Here is a 27,244-nt window from a genome sequence, read left to right on the forward strand (position 1 = left end):
GACATAGATCCCGTTGCCATCTATGCCATGGACATAGTGTCAGAGCCTGTGGAGCTATTGTTGGCACCGGGCTAGCGACACATGCTCCCACCGGGCCGCGACTCACACGTGCCCGCACATACCCCAGGCTGTTGGGTCGCCACACACGCACCCGAACGCACAGCAGCGGGTCTTATGTCTGTTGGGCCGACACTCCCCCCCCCCCCCCCAAAAGCTAGCTTGATAGGGGGTTGCACCCTCACCATATAAACCATGCTTGCCCACCCACAACTCTCAATGTGTGACTATTCCCAATAATCTCCCCCTCACACATTGAGAGACACCGGGCCAACCTGAGCTCTAACACCAATTGTCGGTCCAAAACCAGGAGAGTTGGCCCAACCGGGCGCATACCCGGAGAAAGTCCTGCTACACCCCAAAAGCTAGCCCAAGAGGTGAGTGACTCCCCCCACTTTTAAGTTGGTTCAACCCTCCCCCCACAACCAATGTGGGACTAATCCCAACAGCTGTTCGACCCCATCGAGGCCCCCGCGGCCGACGCGCCAAGGACATTCTGAAGGATGGCGCGCCGCGGACGCTCGCGGCACGTGGCAGACGCGCCCGGTCCGGCCAACGATGACGACGGAGCGCCTGCCGACCAGAGGAAGAACGCCAGGTCATCCATCCTCGGCTGCGCTCAAGCTCGCCCCATAGCAACGGTTTTCCAAAAACAGGACCCCGGCAGGCGCGGGGCCGGTGGGGGCGCAGTGGCTTAGCGTTCGTGCTGCCACTGCGGCCGCCGTTCTCGCCCTCTCTCCATTGCGCGTGCACGTCGAACATCCATCGGCGGTGCAGCGCCGGATTTGCGACGTGCTACCTCCCACAACGGCTCCTCGTCAACAAAGTTTGTGACGACTCCTTGGCGGCGGGTGCAGCGGCTTGGCGGACACGGGAAGGGGTCAACGAGGACGAGGTCGAGGCGTCCGACGAATTGAAGAGAGATGATAGCGGCAGCTGCGGCCGCGATGTCATGAGCCATAGGATTGATGCTTTTCTTTGGATGGAAACACCATTTTTCCCCACTTCAAAGGGTATTTAGGTCTTTTCCCCTTGGCTCATCTATTCCTCTAACAGTGATCCCTAATAGAACTGACAGTAGTGTCAAATAGGCAACAAAAACTCGACTAGACATCATATAGGCAAGAATTCAAGTTTGGGTGTCAAATAGACAAAGCTCATTATTTCTATTGTCAGATAGGCAATTCTCTCTATTAAAGATGCAATTCTGAAGAACTCGAATACGACTCGAGAAGTACTTGGAAGCTTGGACTACTCGGATACGAAGAGCTCCGGGGCTGGTCAGATCTAGAGCCACGAGACTACTTACATGGAACAGATCTTGCTACAATATGGATAGGGCATGTCCTATACCTTAACGGGTTGTAATGTGGTCGGATACAAGTAGGACTAGTCGGTACAGAAGGAAAGTACTAGACAGAGTATGGGAAGAACTCCTAAGCTTGTAGCAAGCCAGGATACCTGGATCCCTATTCCCCCAAGTATATAATGGTGGACAGGGACCCCCTCCAAAGCAATCTACAACCTCAGGCAACACAAACCACCAAACAGGACGTGTGGTATTACGCAACTTGCTTCCCGGACCAGTTTAAAACTTGTGTGGCTTGTACCATCGAGTTCATGACCTTAGTGACACCCAGCCTACAGATCTACAATCTTGGGGTATCCCTCGGTGGGCTCGGTGAGGTAATACACCGCACCAACACGTAGAGCTAGAGAAAGCCCGAAGTCACAACGAGCCGAGGTCGTAGCATAGATTGGCTAGCCTACCCGCATACAATATATAACTCATGAAAAGTCAGGACACAATACAATATACTATCAAGATAGCATAAAGATCATACTAGGGATGACTTAGCTGAGAAGAAGAATTGTTTGATGAGTCGCGCAAATATATAATGATAGCAACAATATAGTATGAGAGTAAGTAAAAATTAAAGAAGCCGACGTGGCTTTGCATCTCATCCTATTTAGGTTGAGGCTATTGCATCAAGATGCATAAACCATACTAGGCATCAAGAAGAATGAAGTGAAGATGCATCAAGCTGTAGCAACAGCATGTACATGCTGTTTTGTTGCTCCTGAGCCATGATAAACATGCAGCCCAATGCATAAAATACTTGCTTTCGCCAACAACCACTTTATGGGTGCACTAAATTCTTACAACTAGTAGCAACCACTATGAGTGCATTAAATACTTGTGCATACCAATAACCCAACAACAATTGTATATCATCCTTCTCATGAGCCATGATTGACATGCAGACCATTACACATGCATTAAATACTTGTGTCTACCAACCACCACTTTATGGGCACATTAAATTCTTCCAACTGGAAGCCACCAGTATAAGGATGTACTTAATACTTGTAGCTACCAACAAAACCAGCAATTGTTCTATAACGTCATCATAGGCCATGATGGTATTCATACCAGCATATATGCATTAAATACTTGTGTCTGCCGAATAACATCGCTTTATGGGTGCGTTAAATTCTTACAGTCGGCAACAACCACTATATAAATGTACTAAATACTTGTAGCTGCCAACAACCCAACAACCATGTTACATAATCCAAAATGTTAAAAAGACTTACTATTATATATTATTAAACCGCACGTGCTGATGCTTTCTAGCACGTGGCGTATAGCCAACAAGTAATCTACAATGTGGAACATAGCAAAGATGAAGTGTCCATCTCCACAACAAGATTTAACAGCTTCTAGCATCTGCCAGCTTCTAGCTTACATAGATGTGTTCGTGGAATTGGCATGAGACGACTTAGAGAGTTGCAGGGTTCAGGGGGAGACCATCCTCGAAGCCATAGACTATGATCAGGAAGATCACAGACAGGTCATAAAGACCTGATCCAGCATCAACTGTTGTAATCATTTTTTCTTGATGAGTTTTTTCCCACTGGGTTTTCTTATGCAAGGTTTTAATGAGGCAACAGGTGTGACGTAAGCTGATGCATGTGATGTACTCTTTTCTCATACCCTTTTTTCCCACTGGGTTTTTAGGGTGAGTTTTTAAGGAGGCATAAAATTGGCCAAAGGGGAGTGTTGTAAATTAAAGTCAAAAGAATAGTATATCAAAGATGAACTTTGAAGGTGGCCAATTTATGAAGGCGAAGGAGAAAGTCTTTGGATTCACATTGCTGTAATTTGATCTTATCTTACCTTCTCTCCTGTAAATAGGATGTCACTCTAATCACAAGTGAAAAGCAGAAGGAGAAATACAGATAGTGACTCTTCCTCTCTGTGCTCTGTGTGCTCTTGTGTGTCCATTCTGTATTCTTGTGAGTACTACAAGCTGATTTCTAACACCAACTACCTATCTTTGAGCTCCTAACTTCAGGCACAATGGAAGCCATTTTTAGAGGATCGGAGGACCGCCTTCTTGTTGCTAGCAAGGTGCCCCCCTTTTCCTCCAGGGTTGTCTCTATTGCTTGCCTCTATTCAACGGCCACCAGCAATAAGGCGAGGTACCCGAACATCGCGTAATAATTTCATTTTTTCAAGGAGCAGCTTTTTCAATTCAAGGAACAAGGGACACTTCATCCGAGACTTTGCCATGATTATCCACAGGGCAAAGCAGAGTTATTTTTCAAGAATTGTGCAATGGCTAGATTCCCATATTTAGCTTTGAGTGTAATTTCCTTTTCCCTTTCTTTTTGTAAACTTGTTGTACTCTCTTCTTTTTAATATATACAGTACGGGATTACACCCCTCCTGTTACATCAAAAAATAATAATAATAATAAGGCGAGGTACCCTGGAGTTTTGGGCCCGGCCGTTGGGCATGTAATTGGCCAGATCAATTTGAGAAACAAGATTATTATTATTATAATTCAAGAAAGTGTGGCAACAATAGAGGAATTATATAGGCCGGCTACACGACGGTTGGGAGAAAGGTACCCGTTGCCTGCCTTCAGTTTATTAGCGATTTCGCGTGAAGCATGTGCACAACGTGATTGCGACACAAATTAATAAAGATGCTGCAGCTAGATGGACAGCGGCGACAAGGAGTGAACGGTACAGTCATATTTGATTGCAACACTTAGGTGAGGTTGTGTTTAGTTCACGAAAAAAATTGAGTTTTGGTATTATAGCACATTTCGTTGTTATTTTATAATTAATGTCCAATCATGGACTAATTAGACTTAAATGATTCATCTCGTATGAAACAGTTATACTGTGTAATTAGTTATTTTTTCAACTGCATTTAGACCCTATTTGTTTTCGATTATAATCGGCTTATCGGTGGAAATAAGCGATAATTCCACCAAACATCTCGCTTATTTTCACTTCTGTGCTACTCCGCGATCTAAACTACAAGAAGGGAGAAAAAATCTTCGCTTCTCTCGGCCACGCTTCGATTATAAGCTAAGCGAAAACAAACAGAGCCTTAATGCTCCATGCATGTGTCCAAAAATTTGATGTGACGGGTAGGAAATTTTTTGGGAACTAAACATGGATTGAACATCCACCTTTTTCAGGGCATACATATGTTTTTCATGCCACTATATGCCAGGCCAGCGTAGTTCATCGTTCACATTAGGTCTTTGCAACTGCAGCATAATTGCGTTAGCACGTTCATGTATATCAGACTGCACGCAAAGCACGCACGTTAAATTGTGGATATAGTAACTAAATCAAGCGAAACACCACAAAGATAGCAAACGTGTGGCTCGCCCTGCAAAAGCCGATAACAGGAGGGTGGGTCATCAAGTCTACACTTTACAGTATGTGGCAGGAGTGCAGGCAAAAATGGGGAAAGAACGGAGGAATTCAGAGTTTCAGACCGCCAGGCACTGGTTGCTCATCTCCTTCCACTTCTTCCTCGGCTTCTATAAACACACCCATGTCAGCGTCCCATGCATGCGTCACATTTTAATTTATCTATCCACAAACACTCCCCATTCATGTCTGCGTCCCAGCTTTAATTAATTTTGTGCAGCTGGCCGGTTGGTGGCAGCAGCCAGCAGCCCGGGTAAATCATATCGTTACACACTGCAGTACTGAACACACATTGCATGTGCTGCAGTCGTGCAAACTGTATGTAGCAATAGGTCTCAATCTTTCAGACAATCAAGGTGTAGGTGTAGATGCATATAGTTGCACGCCAACAGGAAGTTCTGATATAGTCGGGTTTCAGAAAACAGAAGCTCCATCAGCAGTTTCAAGAACAAGGGGACGAGGGAGAAGACATCTGCCGAGGATGACAGGAACGGCACCGGCGGCGTGGTTCATCTTCTTCTTGCTGGTTTTCGTCGGCGGCGTCTCCGCCGCGGCGTTCTCGTTCCGCCTCCTCGTCTACCTCGCGCTCTGCCTGAGCCGGCCAAAGGACCTGCGCCGCCGGTACGGCGCGTGGGCCTTGGTCACCGGCCCGACGTCCGGCATCGGCCGTTCCGTGGCGCTGGAGCTCGCGCGCCGCGGCCTCAACCTCGTCCTCCTCGACCTCGACGCCGCCAACCTCCAGGAGACCTCCGACGTAATCACGTCTCGCCACGGCGTGAAGAGGAGGACCGTGGTGTTCGACCTCTCGCTCGTCGGCACCCCTCAAGGTGTCGACAGACACATCATCTTCTACCTAGCTATATTTGTGCATGTGTGCGTCGAGCCACTGGCACCGGCATCGGCGATCGACTCCCACTAATCCTCTGATCGACTTGCTTGGATGGCAGGCGACGAGTCGATGCGGCGGCTCCGGGCGGCGATCGAGGGCCTGGACGTCGGCGTGCTAGTGAACAACGCCGGTGTGGGGAGGCCGGCGGTGGCGTACCTGCACGAGGCCGACGTGGAGGCGTGGGTGAGGATGCTACGGGTGAACCTGTGGGCGCTGACGGAGGTCACGGCCGCCGTCCTGCCGGGGATGGTGGAGCGCGGCCGGGGCGCCGTACTGAACATGGGCTCGGCGTCGTCGGAGGCCATCCCCTCCTTCCCACTCAACACCATCTACGCCGCCACTAAACGGTATGCATTCCCCGCCACGATTGGATCCTGCCTGCTAGATTGCACAATTCAGGTCGTACGTGGCTTGCAATCTACTAGAAGACATCCAAATTTAAGTGGCCCGGCCCACAGTACTGCATGTATCTTTGTGATTACGATTCATAGGGCAGTGCAGTGACTGGAGTTTAAATTTATTCTCTCATGTACGCACGGTCTGTTCATCGGAAGCAGGTACGTTTCTAAGTTCTCGAGGAGCCTTTACGTCGAGTATAGAAGCAAAGGGATTGATGTGCAGTGCCAGGTAATCCATGCACACCCCTGACAATTTTTGGCATTCAGATTTCAACAAGAACAGTACACTTTCTGATTTACGCAGTCACCTGCCAACAAACTTCAACTTCACTGCTAGACCAGAGCAACTTCACATGGGATAGTTGCTCTTGCTTTCCATAATTTCAATGATAATCTGCACTGTACTGCAGGCCCCGTTCTTCGTGGCGACCAGGCTGGTGCCCAGAGCCGTGCTGGACAACTGGCTCTCGCCGTTCGTCCCCACGCCGGACGCCTACGCCCGCGCGGCGGTGCGCTGGATCGGGCACGCCCCGCTCTGCACCCCCGCCGTCGGCCACCAGCTCCTGTGGTGCCTCGCCGGCGTCCTGCCGGACGCCGCGCACGACTGGCTCCGCCTGCGCGAGCACCTGCGGTTCAGAGCGCTGTTCCAGAGAGAAAGGGCGGCGATGGCGTCGGCAGCTGATCGGGGAGAGAAAACGACGCACGCCAAAAAATGAGTTTTTTTTTTTAGTTTGGCTAATAATGTGCTTGCTTGGCCTGCCGGAACTGATGTGGTTCCTACGGTTCACCCCAAACTGTGTGCATCATGAAGCTGTACGTGGTTCATTTGCCTCTCCTTGCTTGAGCCTGAGATTACAAGCGGGAGAACAAAAAATGAGTTTTGCTACGGTGTTTGCTAGGCCTGCCGGAACAGATGTGGTTGGTTGGTTGCTGCTTGACCCCCGAACAATGCAAGCGGGAGAACAAATATCTATCCTGCTGGTATTGCTTATCATGTTCACCCAATAATCCACACGCGTCCTGAACTCCTGATCATTACGCTTAGCCATTCTCCGTTTTCAGATACCGTGACCCCTGACGCATGAACCATCAGGTTGGGTATACAGCCATCAGCTTGTAAGCATACCGGAATTGCCAAATAAAACATCTATCTAAGCTACTTTTAGTGCTCATGCTAATTTTCATGTAGGAAAACAGATAAATCGTAGAAATTTTCCCGAAAAAATAGATATATACATAATGTCATTAATAAAGTAGACTCTAATTATCAAAAGTAATAATAACCGTAGAAGTGCACCGCAAGTTGTCTCATGCCACCGTTTGAGGAGTTAAAGCGGCGTGCATATTGCAAGTGGCATAATACTTTTTCTCATGCAACTAATGATTGCAATGTTTTTCGTCGAAAGATTCAATCAGCCGTTAATGAAGGACGATTGGCAATGCATGAGATGCAAGATGACAAGGCATCATTCCCTGTTCATACCATTGATCTAGATAATGTCAAGGTACTCATTCGGCCGGAACAAGCCGAAGGAGCAAAAGGAAAAAAATGTTATCATTGGTGAGCCAAGGCCGAAGAATTTCAGTGACAAGATTCTGGCCAGGGAAGTGACGTTAGGGAAGACTCATGATGGTAAGGAGTCATTAAAAATTACTGTCAAAAATTCAAGACCCGGGGGGCAAGAAAGTTCCTCGCGAGCCATGAGTCGGCCTGCTGCCCAGGCACGACCGGTCTGACCGGTCACATCAACCGGTCAGACCGGTCAGGCACATAGCCAACCCAGAGCTTTCAAGCCTAAACACCTGGAAGTGGGTACTTGAAAAGTTAATGAATCAAAGGTGCAAGGGAAAGTTGCAAAGCAGAAGCCCACCTTTGATCAGCTACTGAACAAGTACGCAAAGGCCATTCCAAAGGATCGGCCACTAAAAATGGGACCAATGTCACCTCCACGTCAAGGCAAGCGTTCTTCTCCTAGGGGAGAATCCAGCAAGCGCAGGGGTCATATCACTACATTGTTCCCTCCTCAGAAGGTGTATGCCACCACGCCGTAGGCATCACCGGCATCGGATTTTTCTTATCCTACATGGGAGCATGAAGGAATTTGGATGTTCTGCTATCCGATGCTACACCCACCATCTCACCGCAGAGAGGGGGATCACAGACGACCTATATTTGACAGGTTGACACGACCAGTGCACGACCAATTGGGACCCCACCAATCAGGTCAGAGGCAGTAGCCTGCATCGGTCAGACCGATCCTAGCTGACTAGTCAGACCGGTCTCATCAGGGACCGGCCCGTGTATCTTCTACAAGGCAGGAATATCGTGTCAAGGAGAAGAAGGGAGAAGTGCAACCCACTGCTAGTTCAAAAAGGGCTGAAGCCGATGAGATTGTGCAAATCGGTGACGTCAAGGTGGTCGTTAAAGATGTGAGTAAAAAACCGATGGTTTCTGGTTAATCGGTCAATCCTTCTGTCCAGAGGCGGATCATGGTTAATGATCATGAGGCCAGCAGCACTAGTTCAACATCGAAGTACTTTCAACTAAGGTGGTGTCCTCCAGGATTGACTCGTACTCAAAAGAGAAAGCTGCAGCGCTTACGCTTTCAAGAGAAGGAGCAGGAGTTCGAGAAGCTGAGGGACAAACAATTCACCCAGTATAGAGCCATGGTCCCTCAGGCAAGGTATGGAGGGTCAAAGTAGCTGACCAGCCATCACGACCGGTCGAACCGCCTCAAGCGACCAGTCTGATCGGTACAACCAACCGGCCGGTCTGACTGTCCAGAGCAACCGGTCAGACCGGTTGAGGTTGCAGCAGAACAGAAAGCCGAATTGGCAATGCCATTTCGGCTCCTTGTGATGGAAAAACACCGCTAGCATTCTCAGTACAAGGTGATGAGGAGCCAGTGGATCATGAGGCTATAACAAGAATGCAACAATATGGAGTTCAACGAGACTTTAGCACTCGGGGGGCAAAATATTGGCAAATAATAATTTACCTCATGAAGTTTCTATTCAATAGTTCGGTTTGCCAAGGGTGCTCAAGGCCTTGATTATATTTTGTTTTGTGGTCTTGAGATGGTTTGAAAGACTTAATATCAGTACATAAAGCCGAATTAGAAGTTTTTTCAATTCGAGCTAGAAAATTAGCAAACTGTTAGTAATGAGGCATGTTGAGGATCCTACTTGCAAGAAAGACTTGCAAAAGTTTCTAGGCAAGGTGAATTTCTTGAGAAGATTTATATCTAACTTGTTTGGAAAGATTGATGCTTTTACTCCTATTCTTGGGTTAAAGAATGAAGCCAAATTTACTAGGGGTGAAAACAACAAGAGGTATTTGAGAAGATCAAGTAATATTTGTGTTCACCACTGCTACTCAAGGTGCCTAGGACAGGGGTTCATTTCAAGCTTTATGTGGTAGCGGAAGACAAAGTTATTGGGGCTATTTTGACTCAAGAAACCGAAGACAAGGAGTATGTTATTACATATATAAGCCGACGACTCATTGATGCGGAGACAAGTTTTTGCAATCTATGGGCGTGAAATATGTTGAAGCCTTTGGTGATTCAATTCTGGTGGTGCAGCAAGTATCCAAGGTATGCCAATGTTACAATGGTTCTTTAAATGCATATTTTGTTAATGTCTCGATATTATTTCTTCCTTTGATGAATTTGTTATAAGACATATACCAAGGAAAGAGAATGAATAGGCTAATGCTCTGGCTCAGCAAGCATCTAGCTACAGAGTTGAGAAGAAATACTTCGAAAGTCGATGCGAGCAAAAGTCTAGTTACAGGTTCTGGACGAGCCGGTCCAACCGGTCGGTACAACCGGTCTGACCGCCCTGACTGCTGGAGACACCAATTCGGCTACAAAAGATGATTCAATCCTTAAGGCCGAAGATCAGGATTGGAGAGTTCCTTTAATCTCTTATTTAAAGGATCCTGGTTGTGGTGCAGAAAGAAATATTCGGCATATGATATTTAAATATGTTTTGATCGACGATGAGCTTTATTGTCGGACCGCTGAAGATTTGCTTCTTAAGTGTCTAGACTCGGATCTGCCTAGAGTTGCCATGGGTGAGGTTCATGAAGGCATTTGTGGTACACATCAATCGGCTCCCAAGATGAAGTGGTTACTTAGAAGAGCCGGTTTTTATTGGCCTACCATGATGTCTGATTGCTTTAAATATTATAAAGGATGTGAGGAATGTCAGCGATTTGAAAATTTACAATTGGTGCCTGCTGCATTGATGCATCATATTATTAAACCATGGCCGTTCCGAGGTTGGGGGTTGGATTTTATTGGTCAAATTAATCCTCCATCTTCAAAGGGGAATCGCTTCGTGTTGGTTGCTATGGATTATTTTATTAAGTGGACCGAAGCAGTTTCTTTGAAAAATTTGACTCATAGAGAGGTGATTGAGTTTATTACATAGCACATTATTCATAGATTCGATATTTCACAAACATTGACGACAGATCAAGGTTCTTCATTTATATCAAAGGCGGTGCGTGCATTTGCCGAATCATATAAAATTAAGTTGCTCAATTCATCTCCATACTATGTTCAGGCCAATGGTTAGGCCGAGTCAAGTAATAAGATATTGATCAAACTTATCAAGAAGAAGATAGGAGAAAATCCTAAGAGATGGCATGAAGTATTATCCGAAGCATTATGGGCTCATCGTATATCTCGACATGGTGTTACTAAGGTCACTCCTTTTGAGCTTATGTATGGTCAAGAGGCCGTTTTACCTGTTGAGGTAAAACTGGACGCTTATAGATTGGCTAAACAAAATCACCTTTCCGCTGTTGATTACCATGATTTGATAATGGACAATATTGATGAGGTGACCGACAAGCGCTTGAAAGCTTTAAAGGAGATTGAGAAGGACAAGCTTCAGGTAGCCAGAGCCTACAAAAAAGGTAAAAGGTAAATCATTTCATGTTGGAGATCTGGTTTGGAAGACAATTTTGCCTCTTGGGATGAAAAGTAATAAGTTTGGCAAATGGTCGCTGAGTTGGGGGGGGGGGTCCGTACAAGATCATCAAGGTTATTTTCGGGAATTCATATATGATGGAGACGCTGCAAGGAGAACGTCTACCCAGGGCTATAAACGGAAGATACTTGAAGAAGTACTACCCCAGCATATGGCAAGATGCATGAAGACGGAGATGGCCGATAGTTTTTATCGACCTTAGCACAAACAAATGGCCGGTGTATTATTAATCATCGCCCTTAGACAATTTTGGTCCAGAAGATTATTTTTTGGCACGCAAGCTTTACTAAAAACAGGGAGGCATGTGTTGACGACCAAAATTGGCATTTAACTGATCAGGATAAGCAAACCGGTCTGACTGGTATGACCAGGCGGTTTGACCGGTCTGGGTGGTCAGAGTATCTGGGAACATACTCGGAGTCTCCGGGATGGCTGATCGGATGTCCGAACATGTGATCGGAGTATCCGGACATTTACCCGGAGAGTCTAGACCAATGATTCGATGTCCAAGTACACGCGGTCGACCAGTTAGACCGGTGGGTCCAGGCGGTCAGACCGGTCTGTACAGAGTCCGAGTAGATTTAGATTTAGATTTAGATTTAGATTTAGATTTAGATTTAGAGATAAGATTCCTTTTGTAAATCAACTCGTGAAGGGGTATGTCTTCCCCGGCCTATATATATGAAGGCTAAGGCCGATTGAGGTTATTCCAAATCGAATCAATATTATTTACCCTTTACTTTTTCCTCTCAAACCCTAACCTTTTCCAACCCTAATTTGTTGTTCTTTGTTCGTCTCTGTGGCGTTCGAGGGCGTTCTGAGTGGCCTGCCGATCTCAGAGCAACCCTAGATCCACGAGCTCCGACGGGGTCCCTCCCGAGCTCGAGGTTTTAGGTTTTCGCGGCGTTCTCTGTAGAACCGGTTTGACCGGTTGCCCTGACCGGTCTGACCAGTCGGTGCGCAGGGAGCCCATTGGTAAAGATCGTGTCGACAATCCACGCGTTCTAGCACATTCAAGTGTGTGACCAGATTTTGCGTCAACACACATCTTAATCAAAGGTAATTCGGCCGAGGACCAGATCGCGGATTAAAAACACGGGAAAGATATCAAAAGGAAAAACAAGTACATAAGGCAATGCGACAATTACAAAGCTTCCTCAATAGCCTGAATAGTGTCCAACCTAATCTGATCTACTTCGGCTATAATCTTGAATTTCTTGAAAGATGGCTCGCATCGGCTCGGCATCCTCTAAAATCACATGGGTATCTCTGCGGAGGAGATGGAGTAGAGCCGATAGCCGATGTTTAACGAACTCCGGGAGATCTTCATTACTATGATGATGGCTGATCTATATCAGGAAAAAACATCAGAGGGAGTTTCTAGATATGAGAAAATTTGCAAGAAAAAGGGTGAAAGTCTTGGAGAATACCCGAGAATTCGCTGAAGAGGCCGCCATTGCGAACTTCTTTGTCTAGCCTGAGGGGTTGAGGTCAGGAGCCAAAGATGAAGGATTGGAAAAGGGGTAGCTATTTAAAGACATACGATGAAAGAGACATTGTTCAACTGGCACGGAATGAAGACAGCTGTCGACCCAAAGAACATTTATGAAGATGGCATCTTTCAAGAAAAGGGGGCACAATGATTGAAGACTGGCCAGAGAAATTTTGGAAAAAAATAAATATTTCATTCAAAAATTGGAGGGCATGGGTTGACACTATTTTTTGGCAAGAGGGTGATCGACGAAGGGTAAAAGACGTGGGCTGGAAAGCGGCCGATATGGCGTTGCCGATGGAAGTGATGACGAGCTGATGCAGCAAAGGAGAGGAAGGCATTCCTAATGACGAACCGATGGAGCCTTGTTGACGCTCAATAACGACCAATTCTAAGCGTCAACTTGATCAGAAAATCATGAGAGTTTGCATTTCTTACACGCATCTTCATCCAAATAAATGCCTAAACAAAGTTTACCCCTAGAGATATGCAAGACTTGCATTTGAGCTAAAATGCAGGATGTATGCACACTTTGGTCCAAGACAAAATCTTTGACAAATCAGGGCGCAATTATCAGGCTCAATTGGATCAAAAGAGGCCCATGCACCAAAGCAAACCAGCTTAGGACAAAGCATTGCACCATGTTTGGACATGTGGGCCTCTAGGACAAGCAAATGGAAGAAGTTGGGGGCGGTTGGTGGCAGTGGGCCGTCAGCCGACCACCCTGGTCGGCCGGCCAGCCCACTCCACAACCGACCTTCCCCCTTCGACGTGCATCAGCTGCTGATCATGCCCGTGCAAGCCATGGCTCCCTCCTATAAATATGAGAGGGGGATGAGATATGAGACACACCACAAATTGAAGCTCAAGCTCATTCTCTTGTTTTAGCTCTATAGGTTAGTGGAGTTCAGGTTGAAAGTAGTAGTTATCGAGTCCTCGGAGTTGATCAGGAGTTTTGGTATGAGTTCATTTCTAGTTCTCCATTGTAATTCTTGGTCGTTTATAATAGACTTAATCTATGGTTACCAATATCTGCATGAGTTATATCCTGAGATATCAGACATATACTTCATGATTTGGTTGCATTATTGCCCTGTGCTTGAGATGATTAACATATTAGCTTTAGAACTCTAGCAACTGCTCCAGCATTCATATGTTTGCTCTAGTATAATGTCTGTCCATTCGGAGGGTGGGGGCTCCGCGCGGGATACTAGAGTATCACTTATTAATGTAGATGTGGTGTTTAGATTAATCAAGTGTTGCTAGATGTCGCCCTTTCCCACGGTTTGTAGAGGTAGCCGGCAGGTGGTGATAGCCCTATCTGTGCCCTAATAATCCTCCATGTTCGGATTGGGGGTAGGAGGTCCATAAAGAGCCGTATGGTTTGTTCGGGCTTCTCCTGTCAAGCTAGTAGCGGTCTCCCTATTGTACCAGTTTAATCTACTGTTAATCTAATCATAAGAGAGTATAGATATAGCTAACCTAGTACATAAGACTCGAGCTACTAACTTCTTCCTTTCTCACTGCCTATAGATTATTTAGAGCTAAGTGTAAACTTGTGTGTCACACTATCTCTTCATACCATTTATCTTACCCCTATTTATGCAAATGAATATCCAATCAAGATTAGTTCATTAACTAGCCTATACATTCTTAACCGCCGCCTTCTCTGCGGAAATATAAATGACACTCCAGAATACTCTCAAATAAAATGCTACAGTGATATTCCGTGCGCTTGCAAATTTATTCATGGTTCATGAAATACCTGCCAGCTCCTTGACGTCTGCGGGCATTGCCGTCCGGGATCACCCAATTCTAGCGGTGACATTGGTAGGCGTCATCAAGTCGAGTTGTAATCGATTAGGATTCTTGTAGTTCAGGCTATAAATGTTTGCCCCCTTAGCTTTGTAAAAGACACACACATATATTCAAACAAACAATCTACTTTTTCAGCACTTCTACTTTTTGGTGAGTTCTACTTTTCAAATCCTTGGAATAGAGTAACGTAGCTTTCAACGAGTTCTTCCACATCGAGCAGGGCTGCATCAACCTGATCTCCGGCTTGTCTGTAAGTTTCGAGTTTACCTAGTGTTCCTAAGTTTAAACTTCCGGGCGCATCGCTGTCGTTTTAAGTTTAATTCACCTAAGAGTTATCGTATCGGCTAGATTCTAGGTTTTGGCGCATCACTTTCATCTAGTTTCTGGTTTATACACAATTTATCGAATGTGCCTAGATCTGTTTAAGGTCATTGTTTTAGGCTCCTTATTCTGTTTCTTGTCATGCTCGCAAGTTATCGATCGCAAGATCAAAAGTTATCAATATAGGCTAGGTTTAGCAAGCTTATTTATTTAATCTCCTTATTTTTAGCTTTTATCACAACCTATCCAGTCTGGTTACCCCAAGCAGAAAATAGCCGATCTAGATTTGCATCTGGACTTTAAACTTTTCATCACATCGGCTAACACAGCTGATCGTGTTGCAACAAGACAGTTTGGACTCATCGGCCAATCGGTCAAAAGTGCTAACGTTTGCTCCTCCCTTGCCAATTGCAGGTCAAATTGACTGACACGCCGCGCACACCAACACGCCATGGTACAGGCTATGCACCGGAGTAAAGCAAATCTCTGGGGACTATCGTGTGTTACGACGCGGAGGTTCACTGCTCGATTTTCTTGTCAACAGCTGGCTGCTAATTGGTTTGGTACATCTATTTGGTTTGGCCTGGGTCTGCATGCTGTTTGCATGTTAGATTCCTCGGTCAATTAGCTTTAATCGATTTCATAACAGCAATGCTTCTTTTTTAATGTCTTAGGGCATTTTAAATCTTGCTAGAGTACCTATCTTGCCTGCCAGTATTTCGTAGTGTTGTCTTGCTTCCAGACTTAATGAGATGATTGATTTTGCATTCTACTCAATAAATTAAAACATCCTGACGATGAGAGCTATTTTCAATTCGAGTCTTGCTCGATTTTGGTGATTGAATGACTTCTAAGATGAGAACTACTTTTATTCGGCTTGCTAAATTTTTATCACTGAATGGCTTGTTTATTTTTTTGCAATGTGACGACTGATGTGTGCACTCCACTTCCCTCTCGTATAGGTGGTTGCATAGGATGAGGAACGGTCACTCCTAATAGTTGCTTTCTAGCATGCAATTGGCACATCAAAGTTTGTTGATCCCTCAATCCCTTTCTCCTATTGATATTGTAGATAAATTATTCTTGTCCTTGGCAATGGTACAGATTAAGTCTCATCTGTTGGTGATATGCCCAAGAGGCAATCATGTGTGGGCCGGATATTGATCCAAGAAAGATTAGATAGTGGCGTCTATATAATGAGGGGCAAGGGCTGCGGGCGCCATTCTTTGGTGCGCCACAAACCCTAGCTACTGCCGCCTCCCCACCGCATCACGAAACCCTAGCCGAGCATGCGGTGCTAGCACACCAGCGATCGGGGTTCCCGCCCCGTACGTGTGGATTCCGAGGAGGCGCTGCTGCATTGCCGTGGTGCTAATCGGCAGGACTAGGAGGAGGAACCGCGAGCTGCGATCTGCTTCCTCTTCACCGACGCGCGCCTATGTTGGACGAGTCTACTCCAACACATCTTCCGCTGCGCTGTGCGTCGAGGGGTAATGGTCCATGATCGTCCGCTTACATGAGATCCTTGGTGAATTGTGAATTCCTGCTAGCGTAGCGATCCCGTTTCCTAACAGTAGTATCAAAGCGATCATGTTTAGCTTTTGGTCTGGATGTGCATATAGAGATGTGCTCCGTTTAGGGTTTTGCAATCTGTTCATATGAGATGTATAGATTGATGCACGGTTTGGGATTGGTACGAGTTGATTGCATCACGATGACTATAGATTGGTTCGTGTTCTTTCTCTGTTGTGCGCACGACTTGCCCATACCGGCTGGAATCACCATCTGGGCTAACTGTGCAAACGAGAAGAGATTGAACCGACGTATCTAACTCGTGTGTTGTGGTCTTCTTCGATGTACCTATCTCAATGGCCAATGTGAGAAATAAGGGACATTGTGAATACCCCAAATCGGCTTGGTTGGATCAATCCGATGAGATTTTCATAGCGATTCTATAGATGCGATCTATGTTTTCCCGACCGCCATTGTTGTCTGTTGATACGGCATGTTCATACCCCTTCGGTAGAATGCGTTCGACGCCTAACTTGTTTTTGCAGGGTATGATGTGAATGGTATGGCCTCAATATCATGTGATGATCTGTGTGTAATAAATTTGTGACCTGCGTGTCACCAGTTAAACAACCGGGTTAAGGTTGTCCCATTATTGTATAACGGCCTGCGTGTCGACATGTGATGCTTGATCTCCTCATGTAACTTACTTTACAAGCACTATTAGATGTAGTAGCATGGAGATTTCAGGCATGATGGTGATGGACAAGAACATGGAGGCCTCATACATGGCGATGAAGATCACCATTGAACCACGACGTTGGAGAACCATGTGATTCAAAGAGGCCATACTATTTCACCTTATAATATGATTATAAGTGATGTTTATATTCCATGTCCTACTATTTTTTATGTTTTTCATATGGTCGATATGCTTTTATCATGATAGAATAGTTTCCCTTAGAAAAGTTGAGTTCACTATATGCCTTTACCAATAGCTGCACCTATAAAAATTTTGATCGTTGTGTGGTAGGTCTGCCAAAGTAGGGTGCCATCAACAATCATTGTAAATGGGGTGAATGTTGGACATTCACAAGCATAGTATTAGTTACTCAACATATCTATCAAAACGGTTTTGGGCTATGGGCATAGTGTTGGAGCTGGGGCATAGGATGCCACCCAACAAACAAGAGTCACATAGAGATGTGATTAACAAGGTTGTTGTTTACCTAAGTCACTAACTTTCTAGCAGTGAAGCCAAAGCTCACTAGGATTTTAGTGAATATGGATCTTGGTCCCCTATATGTCGTTAGAGGGAAGATGATGTTGCTATAGTGGGAGTGTCTTTTATTGAATTGGTTAATAGAAGAATTACATAAACTTAGTGCTGAAACTTTGCATATTTATTTATGTTGTAGATCATGGCTGCTAATAACAATTTCGCTTTGAACTTGCGATCTGTGCTTGACAAAGAGAAGCTCAATGGAGCTAATTTTATTGATTGGTATCGCATCCTGAGAATCGTTCTCAGGAATGAGAAAAGGGAGTATGTTCTTGAGCAACCATACCCTGATGACCTCCCTGAAGGTGCAAATGCTGCAACCCGCAGAGCTTATGAGAAGCACTGCAATGATTCACTCAAAGTTAGCTATCTCATGCTTGCCACAATGTCCGCTGATCTGCAGAAGCATTATGAGAATGCGGATGTTTACACAATGATTCAAGGACTGCGTGAGATGTTTGAGGACCAGGTGAGGGCTGAGAGATACAACGTTTCTAGTTCCTTGTTTGCGTGCAAACTGACTGAAGGTAGTCCAGTTAGTCCTCATGTGATTAAGATGATTGGTTACATTGAGAGCTTGGAGAGACTTGGTTCTCCCCTCAATGCTGATCTGGCTATAGATGTAATTCTCCAGTTGCTCCCTTTGAGCTACAAGCAGTTCATTATGAATTTCCATATGAACAGCATGGAGAAGGCATTGAGTGAGTTGCATGGCATGCTGAAAACAGCAGAGGAAAGCATTAAACAAAATGTTGATCATGTGATGATGGTACAGAAGTTGAATAAAAAGAGGAAGCATTGGACGCCTCCCAAAGGCAAAGGCAAAGGCAAGGAAAAGGTTTCCTCTGAGCCCCAGAGCTCTAATCCTAAGGCCAAATCTGGCCCCTCTCCTAATGATGAATGCTTCCACTGCAAAGGCAAGGGACATTGGTCTAGAAACTGCAAGAAGTACTTGGAGGATCTGAAGAAGAAGAAGAAGGGAAGTGAGACTTCCGCTTCTGGTATAAATGTTATAGAAATTAATATTGCTTTATCTTCTAGTAATGATTAGGTATTTGATACCGGATCGATGATTCACACTTGCAAATCATTGCAGGGTCTAAGTGATGCTAGGAGGTTTGCAAAAGGCGAGTTGGATGTTCATGTCGGCAATGGAGCAAAGGTTGTTGTCTTGGCGGTCGGCACTTATCACTTGTCATTACCCTCAGGACTAGTTTTGGAATTGAATAATTGTTATTGCATTCCTGCTTTGAGCAAAAACATTATTTTGTCTTCATGTTTGGAACAACTTGATGGTTATAAGTTTGTAATAGAGAACAAATGTTGTTCGATTTATTACAATAATATTTTCTATGCTCATTGCCCATTGGTGAATGGATTGTACATTCTTGATCTTGAGGATAAATCTGTCTGGAACATCAATACTAAGAGGCTTCGACCAAATGATTTGAATCCCACATTTATTTGGCATTGTCGCTTAGGTCATACAAATGAGAAGCGCATAGAACAACTCCATAAAGATGGCTTATTGAGCTCATTTGATTTTGAATCATTTGACATGTGCGAGTCTTGTTTACTTGGGAAGATGACTAAAGCACCTTTCACTGGTCAAAGTGAGAGGGCGAGTGACTTGTTGGGACCTGTACATACTGATGTATGTGGACCAATGAGCTCAACAGCCAGAGATGGTTTTTAGTACTTCATTACCTTTACTGATGACTTTAGTAGATATGGATATGTCTACTTGATGAGGAATAAGTCTGAATCATTTGAAAAGTTCAAATAATTTTAGAATGAAGTACAGAATAAATTAGGCAAGACAATTAAATTTTTGCGATCTAATCGTGGAGGTGAATATTTAAGCCATGAATTTGGTAATCATTTAAAGCAGTGTGGAATTGTTCCACAACTGACTCCGCCTGGAACACCTCAATGGAATGGGGTGTCTGAACGGAGGAACCGAACCTTGTTGGACATGGTTAGGTCGTTGATGAGCCAGGCTGATCTTCTATTGTCTTTTTGGGGTTATGCTCTAGAAACTGCTATGTTCACACTAAATCGGGTTCCAACAAAGTATGTGGAAAAGACACCATATGAGATGTGGACTGGGAAATATCCTGGATTGTCTTTCCTCAAAGTTTGGGGATGTGAGACTTATGTTAAACGTTTGATGTTAGACAAACTCACTCCAAAATCAGACAAGTGTTTCTTTGTGGGGTATCCAAGGGAAACCAAAGGATATTATTTTTATAATCAAGCAGAAGGCAATGTGTTTGTTGCCCGCAATGGTGTCTTCTTAGAGAAAGAGTTTCTCTCAGAAGGAGTTAGTGGGAGCAATGTGTAACTTGAAGAAATTCGGGATGTGCCTGAAATGGTTTCAACTTCCGCTGAACCTCTGCGGGATGAACAAGAAGTTGTAGAACCCGGTGCTGAAGAACCAGCCCCATGAAGGTCTATAAGGGCATGTCGCGCACCTGAAAAGTTCACGCTCCTAACCACGGGGCAGCGCGATGTATTGTTATTGGATAATGATGAGCCTAAGACCTATATGGAAAAAATAATGGGACCATTCTCTGAGAAATGGCTTGGAGCCATGAAATCCGAAATAGAATCCATGCATGACAATCAAGTTTGGAACTTGGTTGATCCCATTGACGGTGTTAGACCTATGGAGTGCAAGTGGATTTTTAAGAAAAAGATAGACATGGATGGAAATGTTCATATCCATAAAACGCGATTGGTGGCGAAAGGGTTCAAACAAATTCAAGGTGTTGACTATGATGAAATGTTTTCGCCCGTCGCAATGCTAAAGTCTATTCGAATCCTTGTAGCTATTGCCGCATTTTATGACTATGAAATATGGCAAATGGATGTCAAAACGGCTTTCCTGAACGGAAACCTTAGTGAGGATGTTTATATGACACAACCTGATGGTTTTGTCGATCCTAAAAATGCTGGAAAAATATGCAAACTTCGAAAGTCCATTTATGGACTGAAGCAAGCATCTCGGAGTTGGAATCTTTATTTTGATGAAGTAGTCAAAGGGTTTGGTTTCATCAAGAACGAAGAAGAGCCTTGTGTTTACAGGAAGGCTAGTGGGAGTGCACTTGTGTTTCTGGTCCTTTATGTAGATAATATATTGCTGATCGGAAATAATATTCAAATGCTTGAGGCTGTTAAATCTTTATTAAGAAAGAGTTTCTCAATGAAAGATTTAGGAGAGGCAGCATATATTTTGGGCATAAAGATCTATAGGGATAGATCAAAAAGGCTAATTGGATTAAGCCAAGATGCATATATGACAAGGTATTGAAAAGGTTCAATATGCAGGATTCAAAGAAGGGTTTTCTGCCAATGTCACATGGTGTCAGTCTTTGCAAGAGTCAGTGTCCCTCGACACCTGATGAGTAAGAGAAAACGAGTGCGATTCCATATGCTTCGGCTATTGGATCCATCATGTATGCCATGCTTTGTACACGCCCTGATGTAGCCTATGCTCTAAGTGTTGCAAGTAGATACCAGTCAAACCCAAGAGAGGCTCACTGGGTTGCAGCTAAAAATATCCTTAAGTACTTTAGAAGAACTAAGGATAAGTTTCTAGTCTATGGAGGTGAGGATGAGCTCGTTGTAAATGGTTACACCGATGCTAGCTTCCAAACTGACAAGAACGACTTCATATCACAATCTGGATTTGTGTTTTGCCTTAATGGTGGAGCGGTGAGCTGGAAAAGTTCCAAGCAACAGACCGTAGACGATTCTATGATGGAGGCCGAGTACATGGAAGCTTCAGAAGCTGCAAAGGAGACTGTTTGGATCATAAAGTTTGTTTCTGAGTTGGGGGTTGTTCCTAGTGCGTCCAGTCCAATGGACCTCTATTGTGATAGGTGCCATTGCACAAGCTAAGGAGCCTAGATCACACTAGAAGTCCAAACACATACTGCGGTGTTACCACCTGATTCGAAAGATAATAGATAGAGGTGATGTGAAAATATGCAAGGTGCTCACGGATCTAAACATTGCTGATCCGTTGACAAAGGCCCTCTCACAGCAGAAGCGTGAGGCACACATGAGTTCCATGGGTATTAGATACTTGCATGGATGACTCTAGAGTGAGTGGAAGATTATTGTAATCATGTCTAAGTTTGTGTTTTATTTAATGAACTGTTATTTGTTCCCTAAATGACAATTATTTACATTGATTAACAAGTACGTGACTTGTTTGTGAAACTCTCTTGTTTTATTATATTGTTGTTCTAAATGATCCCTAGTTTTCACCATTATGAGGAACAATAATGGTTTATAAACTAGCACATGTATTGGTTGATGATCATGTTTCACAAATCATAGATATAGAGATATCAAACCAAAAATGTGGACACATGTTAGGGAACTTGGTGTTTGATTGACCCACCTCGAGACACTGCGGAGGTAGTTGTCTTAAATGTGCCATCAGTTGGTCTCGAGTGGCATACCTGCTGAATCCTTAGATCTGAGATCGCCATTGTTTCTCTCTATGCGTAATGGTGCACTTTGGGGGCTGCCAAACACCACTCCGTAACTGGGTGGCTATAGAAGTAGTCTCTGGGTGTACCATGAAACATGGAATGGGATATGTGCGGATCAAGATGGAATTTACCCCTCCTAGACAATGGGAGAGATATCTCTGGGCCCCTCGATGCGGTTGGATTAAGAAAGTGCATGGCCATGCCAAATTGATTAAAGAGTTAATCACAAAGTGACTAAAAGGTTAGTCATAAATTGTAATCCACTGCAAGATCAAGTTAAGTGGTCGAGCTATCACAAGGGTGGCACGAAACTCGCCTTGAGGGATACTGGTATCCCGAGGCAAAGGGATTAGTGAATGAGTATATCAAAAGGTTTTGCTAATATGATCTTTATGTGTGCGTGGGAGTCAGTACACCCTGCTAGGTGCCTCTACTGATTAGTAATGCAAGAATAGTTCTTGCATCACAACTACTCACACATAAACCTTACGGGTCACACACTTAACGGGTTGGAACGAAAGCTTGCCTATATGATTGTCTCTAGTGCAAGTGGGAGATTGTTGGTGATATGCCCAAGATGCAATCATGTGTGGGCCGGATATTGATCCAAGAAAGATTAGAACCCTAATGGGCCTCTGGCCTGACGGCCCATTAGTGGGGTCCATATAATGAGGGGCAAGGGCTGGGGGCCCACAAACCCTAGCTGCTGCCGCCTCCCCACCGCACCACGAAACCCTAGCCGAGCGCGCGGTGCTAGCACACCGGCGATCGGCGTTCCCGCCCTGTACGTGTGGACTCCGAGGAGGCACTGCTGCATTGCCATGGTGCTGATCGGCGGGACTAGGAGGAGGAACCGCGAGCTGCGATCTGCTTCCTTTTCACCGACGCGCGCCTACGTTGGACGAGTCTACTCCAATGCATCTTCCGCTGCGCTGCGCGTCGAGGGGTAATGATCCATGATCATCTGCTTATATGAGATCCTTGGTGAATTGTGAATTCCTGCTAGCGTAGCGATCCCGTTTCCTAACATCATCATATAAACCACACTTCATGTTGTTAACCCATTTTTACCAATCAGTATTCTCAGCTTTTTTTTATTTTGTCTCTAATTTATAGTAGAAGCCCATCATATCCTCCACAGAGAAGGGGGTTTTATTATGGCAAATGCTTGATAAAAATATTGTTAATTAATATAGAGTCAAATTTGTCAGATTGCAGGCTGTTTTATCATACACTACATGTGGACTATCCCGCTTACATGTCCAATCTTGGGAAGATCGGAGCTACAAACCATTGTATGTTTTTATGCAAATAAGTTTGTTTAGTGAAACATTGTATCAGGTAGAAATTTTTGGACTTAGCTCAGCGTAGCCGTGTATTGTTTAACATATTTGCCATGTCCAAGTGGTCAGGAGCAATAACTTGAGTTTCCAAGGTAGAAATTTTACTGTTTACATATTCTATTTCTAGGCATTTGTGAGCTAATGGTTTGGCGGATTGTCTTATAAATTATAACAATTTGGGGTATTTTTAGGTTAGAATGGGACCTGAAGGATGACGAGTTTAAGAAGCTTGCAATGTAGCACTAGCTCGAAACTGATGAGCGTCAGTTAAATTATATTTCAGATGTTGAGACCTTACTGAATTTCGATCAGGCAATGTGCTAATGCATACTGAAGTTTTCTTATGAACCGATTGGCCCAATATCCTGGAATAGCAATAGCTTTCAATACTACAACAATTTCTGGTTAGTGATTATTGTGCTCTTAGTGACTATTTCATAGTGTTAACTACTGACTGAAATTTGATCTTGTGATGTCTGAATGTACTATGATTATTTTTTGTGCAGAAAGAAAGAGAGGACTATGATATCATAGTCGAGGATAGAAAATTCTTATAGCTTGGAAAGTGGCATGCTTTATTTTGAATAACTTTAAGCCTATGATGATGGGAAAATGATGGTGAGTCTTTTGTATTATCTACATTTTGGAAGCAATTTTATTGGCAATTGAAAGACATGGTTATAGCTTGGGGCTACTGAAATTATGCAGCCATGCACGGTGGCAATAGGGATCTTTTTGGATGGTTACTAAATGATGCTTTCAGTAAGATGGCATTTTTGGGGAGTTCTCAAATTGGAGCAGGTTTTCACGTTGTTACACTCTTGTTCATTCTCATCATGTGGTAGTGATAGAGGTCGTCGTTCCTATTCTGGCTGATGATATTAGCATGAGAGTCATGGGAAATTTAGTCTCTATCCATGTACTAACCATGAAGAAAATATATTTATAAATTATAATGTAGAATTGGGCTTCGAATATTTGCAATCTAAAAATTCTCGAATATAACATTTTCTCTCTGTTCTATCAGTGAGTTGAGAAAAACTAGGGAATAATTCATTGGAACTTTGCATACTTGAGCTATCTCTTGAATAAATTTTCTGTTAAGCCTTAAGGATTTCAAGGAACCAGAAGAATATTTGTCTTCCTCAACAGTCCATCTTCTCATTCATGTGCAGCCTGAAATTTTGAAGACTTATTAGAGGGATTCAGCACAAGCTGAAATTAATATGCAGCCTGAATCAAAGCATTTTTTTAAAACCATCGTTCACGGAATAATTTACACTGCTAAGCCTTCATATAGTTATTGTCGTTCCACCTTGGTATCTCTTTGTTTTACCTATATCGAAGTCATTACTTGGCTAGATTTTAAATGCTCGTACTTACAAGAGAGTTCATATATACTGCTGCTAGGACAACATTGCTTTCCCTTGTCACCAACAAATTATTTCTCACTTTTTTAATGTTTACAGGCCAAATCCTCTACTATCTCAGTATGGCATATTACTCCTTACATGAAGCCAGCTTGGTTTAAGGAGAACCACAAGATGGAAATTGGATTGTCACAGCCTCGCAGGGAAGATTATCCAACACAAGGCCTCGCTTTCTAGATTTTTTAAAAATGTCATTATAGTATGTACATCTTTTGTGAAACTTCCATTGGGAGGGTTTAGGTTTCATCTCTATATTTTTCATCTAATTTATTATTTACCTATGTCTTTGATATAATAATATTTTTATTGTTTACTACAGGTTATACGATATAAAAATATTAATTATTATTATTTTTAAAAACACGTGCATCTCCACTAGTTAAGAGAAAATCCAGAAATAGGATTGAAGCAAACCCATTATTGATTCATTTCTGTTGGACAGTAGTTTATAGAATTAAAATGACAAATATCACAGAGTAGCGTCGGCGTCGCCTAACTCAGAAAATAAACCTGCCCAAGGACAACTATAACAGCTGGTAACGTGCACGTAACCTCCCCAAAAAAAAATCCGTGTTACAGAGAAAGCATTAGCTCCATGGACTGCGGGTGAGTTTGCTGGAAACAATTTCAGGTCATATACGTTAAGAAATAATTGTCCAAGTAATTTTGAATTCTGGCTCTCGTAAAATGGAAGAAACCACGCCCCTGCTCCACTTCCAACAAAGTGTAAAGGGAAAAACAGAGTAACCGCCACTCTGCTTCCCCTGTTCCACACACTCAGTCTGCTCTGCTCGAGCTGCTGCTGCCAGCTGCTAACCTGCCGGCGACTTGTACGCCTCCGGGCTCATCAGCGACGACCACGACGCCGACATGCTGGTCTGTTCTGGTCTACTCCCTTCCTAGCGGCGGCGGCCGGCGGTCGGAGCAGGATCGGTCGATCTCTTTAATTGTTCTCTTGCATCCCTTTTAAGCCTACCGTTTGTGCTCCTTCGAATGAACCATGATCTCATATTCCATTAAGTCACTAATATCACTGCCAAATTACCTATAGCTAGAAAATGTTGCGATTAATCTCAATACTAATCACCACTAATTAATCCCCCTCCAGTGCATGCGCGCACAAGCATGCAGCAGGTGTCGCTTTCTTATTCCACTGATGACCATCAACACTGACAATGCTACGCTAGTGAAGAAGCATGGTGGCCGGCGACGCTGTCTGGGTTGGGGCAGAAGACGACCTTGATCTCTCCGGGCGCGACGCAGTCCTGCGGCGTGGCCTCGACGTCGGTGGCGTTCGTCCTTGTGTCGGGGCACCGCGCCTTGAACCACGCCGCCGCCTCCGACGACGACGCGCCGCCGCACCCTCCCCGCGGCCCCCGGGCTCCGACGGGGCACTCGGCGGCGAGGTTGGCGGCGCATCCGAGCGTGGGGCACCGGTGGCCCTCGGGGAACCCGTGCGGCGTGACGACGATGGCCACGTTGAAGCCGTCGACGAGGCTCACGCTGTACGCCGCCCGGCCCTCCGGCCCGCCCACACTCACCTGCGCCACCGTCACCGGCGGCGCGTCCCCCGTCGCGCACCTCCCGACCACGACGGCGTCGTCCTCGCCGTCGCCGTCGTCGACGGGGGCGCAGCCTGTGCGCGCCACCACGCGTCCCAACCACGGACCCAGCGGGAACGCCAGCGTCGCCAGGCCCGAGCCGTTGCCGTCGAGGCGGCCGCCCACGGGCTCACCGTCGGCGTCGGTGGGGACGGAGGGCACGCCCGCGTTCGCCGTCACCAGTGGCCACACCGGGTACGGGCACAGGTTGTGGAGGGTCAGGTTCACCGTCTTCGTCGGCTGCCCGGCTGCGGCGGCAACCACGGCGAGCGCTAATAACAAGGCCATCATCACAGCTTCTACTGCTAGCGACGACGACATGGCCATGGCTGATTGATTGGCTGCTGCAGATGGGACGCAAGTGTTGGAGTGCTAGTCATAGAGGCCCTGTATTTTAAAGGGCGGTGAATCGGAGATGGTGGTGGTGGTTAAGTCGCGGTAGACGCATGCATTTCATCGGCACGCATCGCGCCGCGCCACGCCACCTCTCATCACTTATTCACTTCACTGCAGTAGAAACCAAACACGTTATCGCTCACTGTCACTGACAATGGTACGCATCGGCGACGGCAAACACACATCCTTCTGGCATGACAGTTGGCTTGTCCATGGGACAGTAGCAGATACCGTCCCAACCCTCTACTCTCACTGCACTCGCCCGGCCATCTCGGTGCGGGAAGCACTAACAACTGAACTCGACCATCAGCTCCAACCACGTCTGTCCCAGGCTGCTACGGCCGATCGCCACGCTCTTCAAGAATGCCTTCGTCTCGATGCACAAAAATGACGAGGAAGCTCCGGATGCGCAAAAGATATGGAATACGAAACTCCCTCCGAAAATCAAATTCTTTGCTGCTT

At 45.1% G+C, this 27,244-nt stretch overlaps 2 protein-coding genes across 2 annotated transcripts; one reads left to right on the forward strand and one right to left on the reverse strand.

The window, feature by feature from the left end:
* Positions 1–4,962: 4,962 nt before the first annotated feature.
* On the forward strand, positions 4,963–6,982 carry LOC120703331 (very-long-chain 3-oxoacyl-CoA reductase 1-like). The gene is made up of 4 exons (XM_039987367.1): positions 4,963–5,624; positions 5,745–6,033; positions 6,244–6,313; positions 6,495–6,982. Exons 1-4 carry the CDS (start codon positions 5,279–5,281, stop codon positions 6,798–6,800), a joined length of 1,011 nt encoding a protein of 336 aa, XP_039843301.1. The 5' UTR covers positions 4,963–5,278; the 3' UTR covers positions 6,801–6,982.
* Positions 6,983–25,779: 18,797 nt separating this feature from the next.
* Positions 25,780–26,731, reverse strand: LOC120705098 (osmotin-like protein). The gene has a single exon (XM_039989622.1). The coding sequence runs from the start codon at positions 26,711–26,713 to the stop codon at positions 25,964–25,966; it is 750 nt and encodes a 249-aa protein (XP_039845556.1). The 5' UTR covers positions 26,714–26,731; the 3' UTR covers positions 25,780–25,963.
* Between the last annotated feature and the right edge of the window lie 513 nt (positions 26,732–27,244).

Source organism: Panicum virgatum, chromosome 4K, assembly GCF_016808335.1.
Source record: "Panicum virgatum strain AP13 chromosome 4K, P.virgatum_v5, whole genome shotgun sequence".
Lineage (NCBI taxonomy): Eukaryota > Viridiplantae > Streptophyta > Magnoliopsida > Poales > Poaceae > Panicum > Panicum virgatum.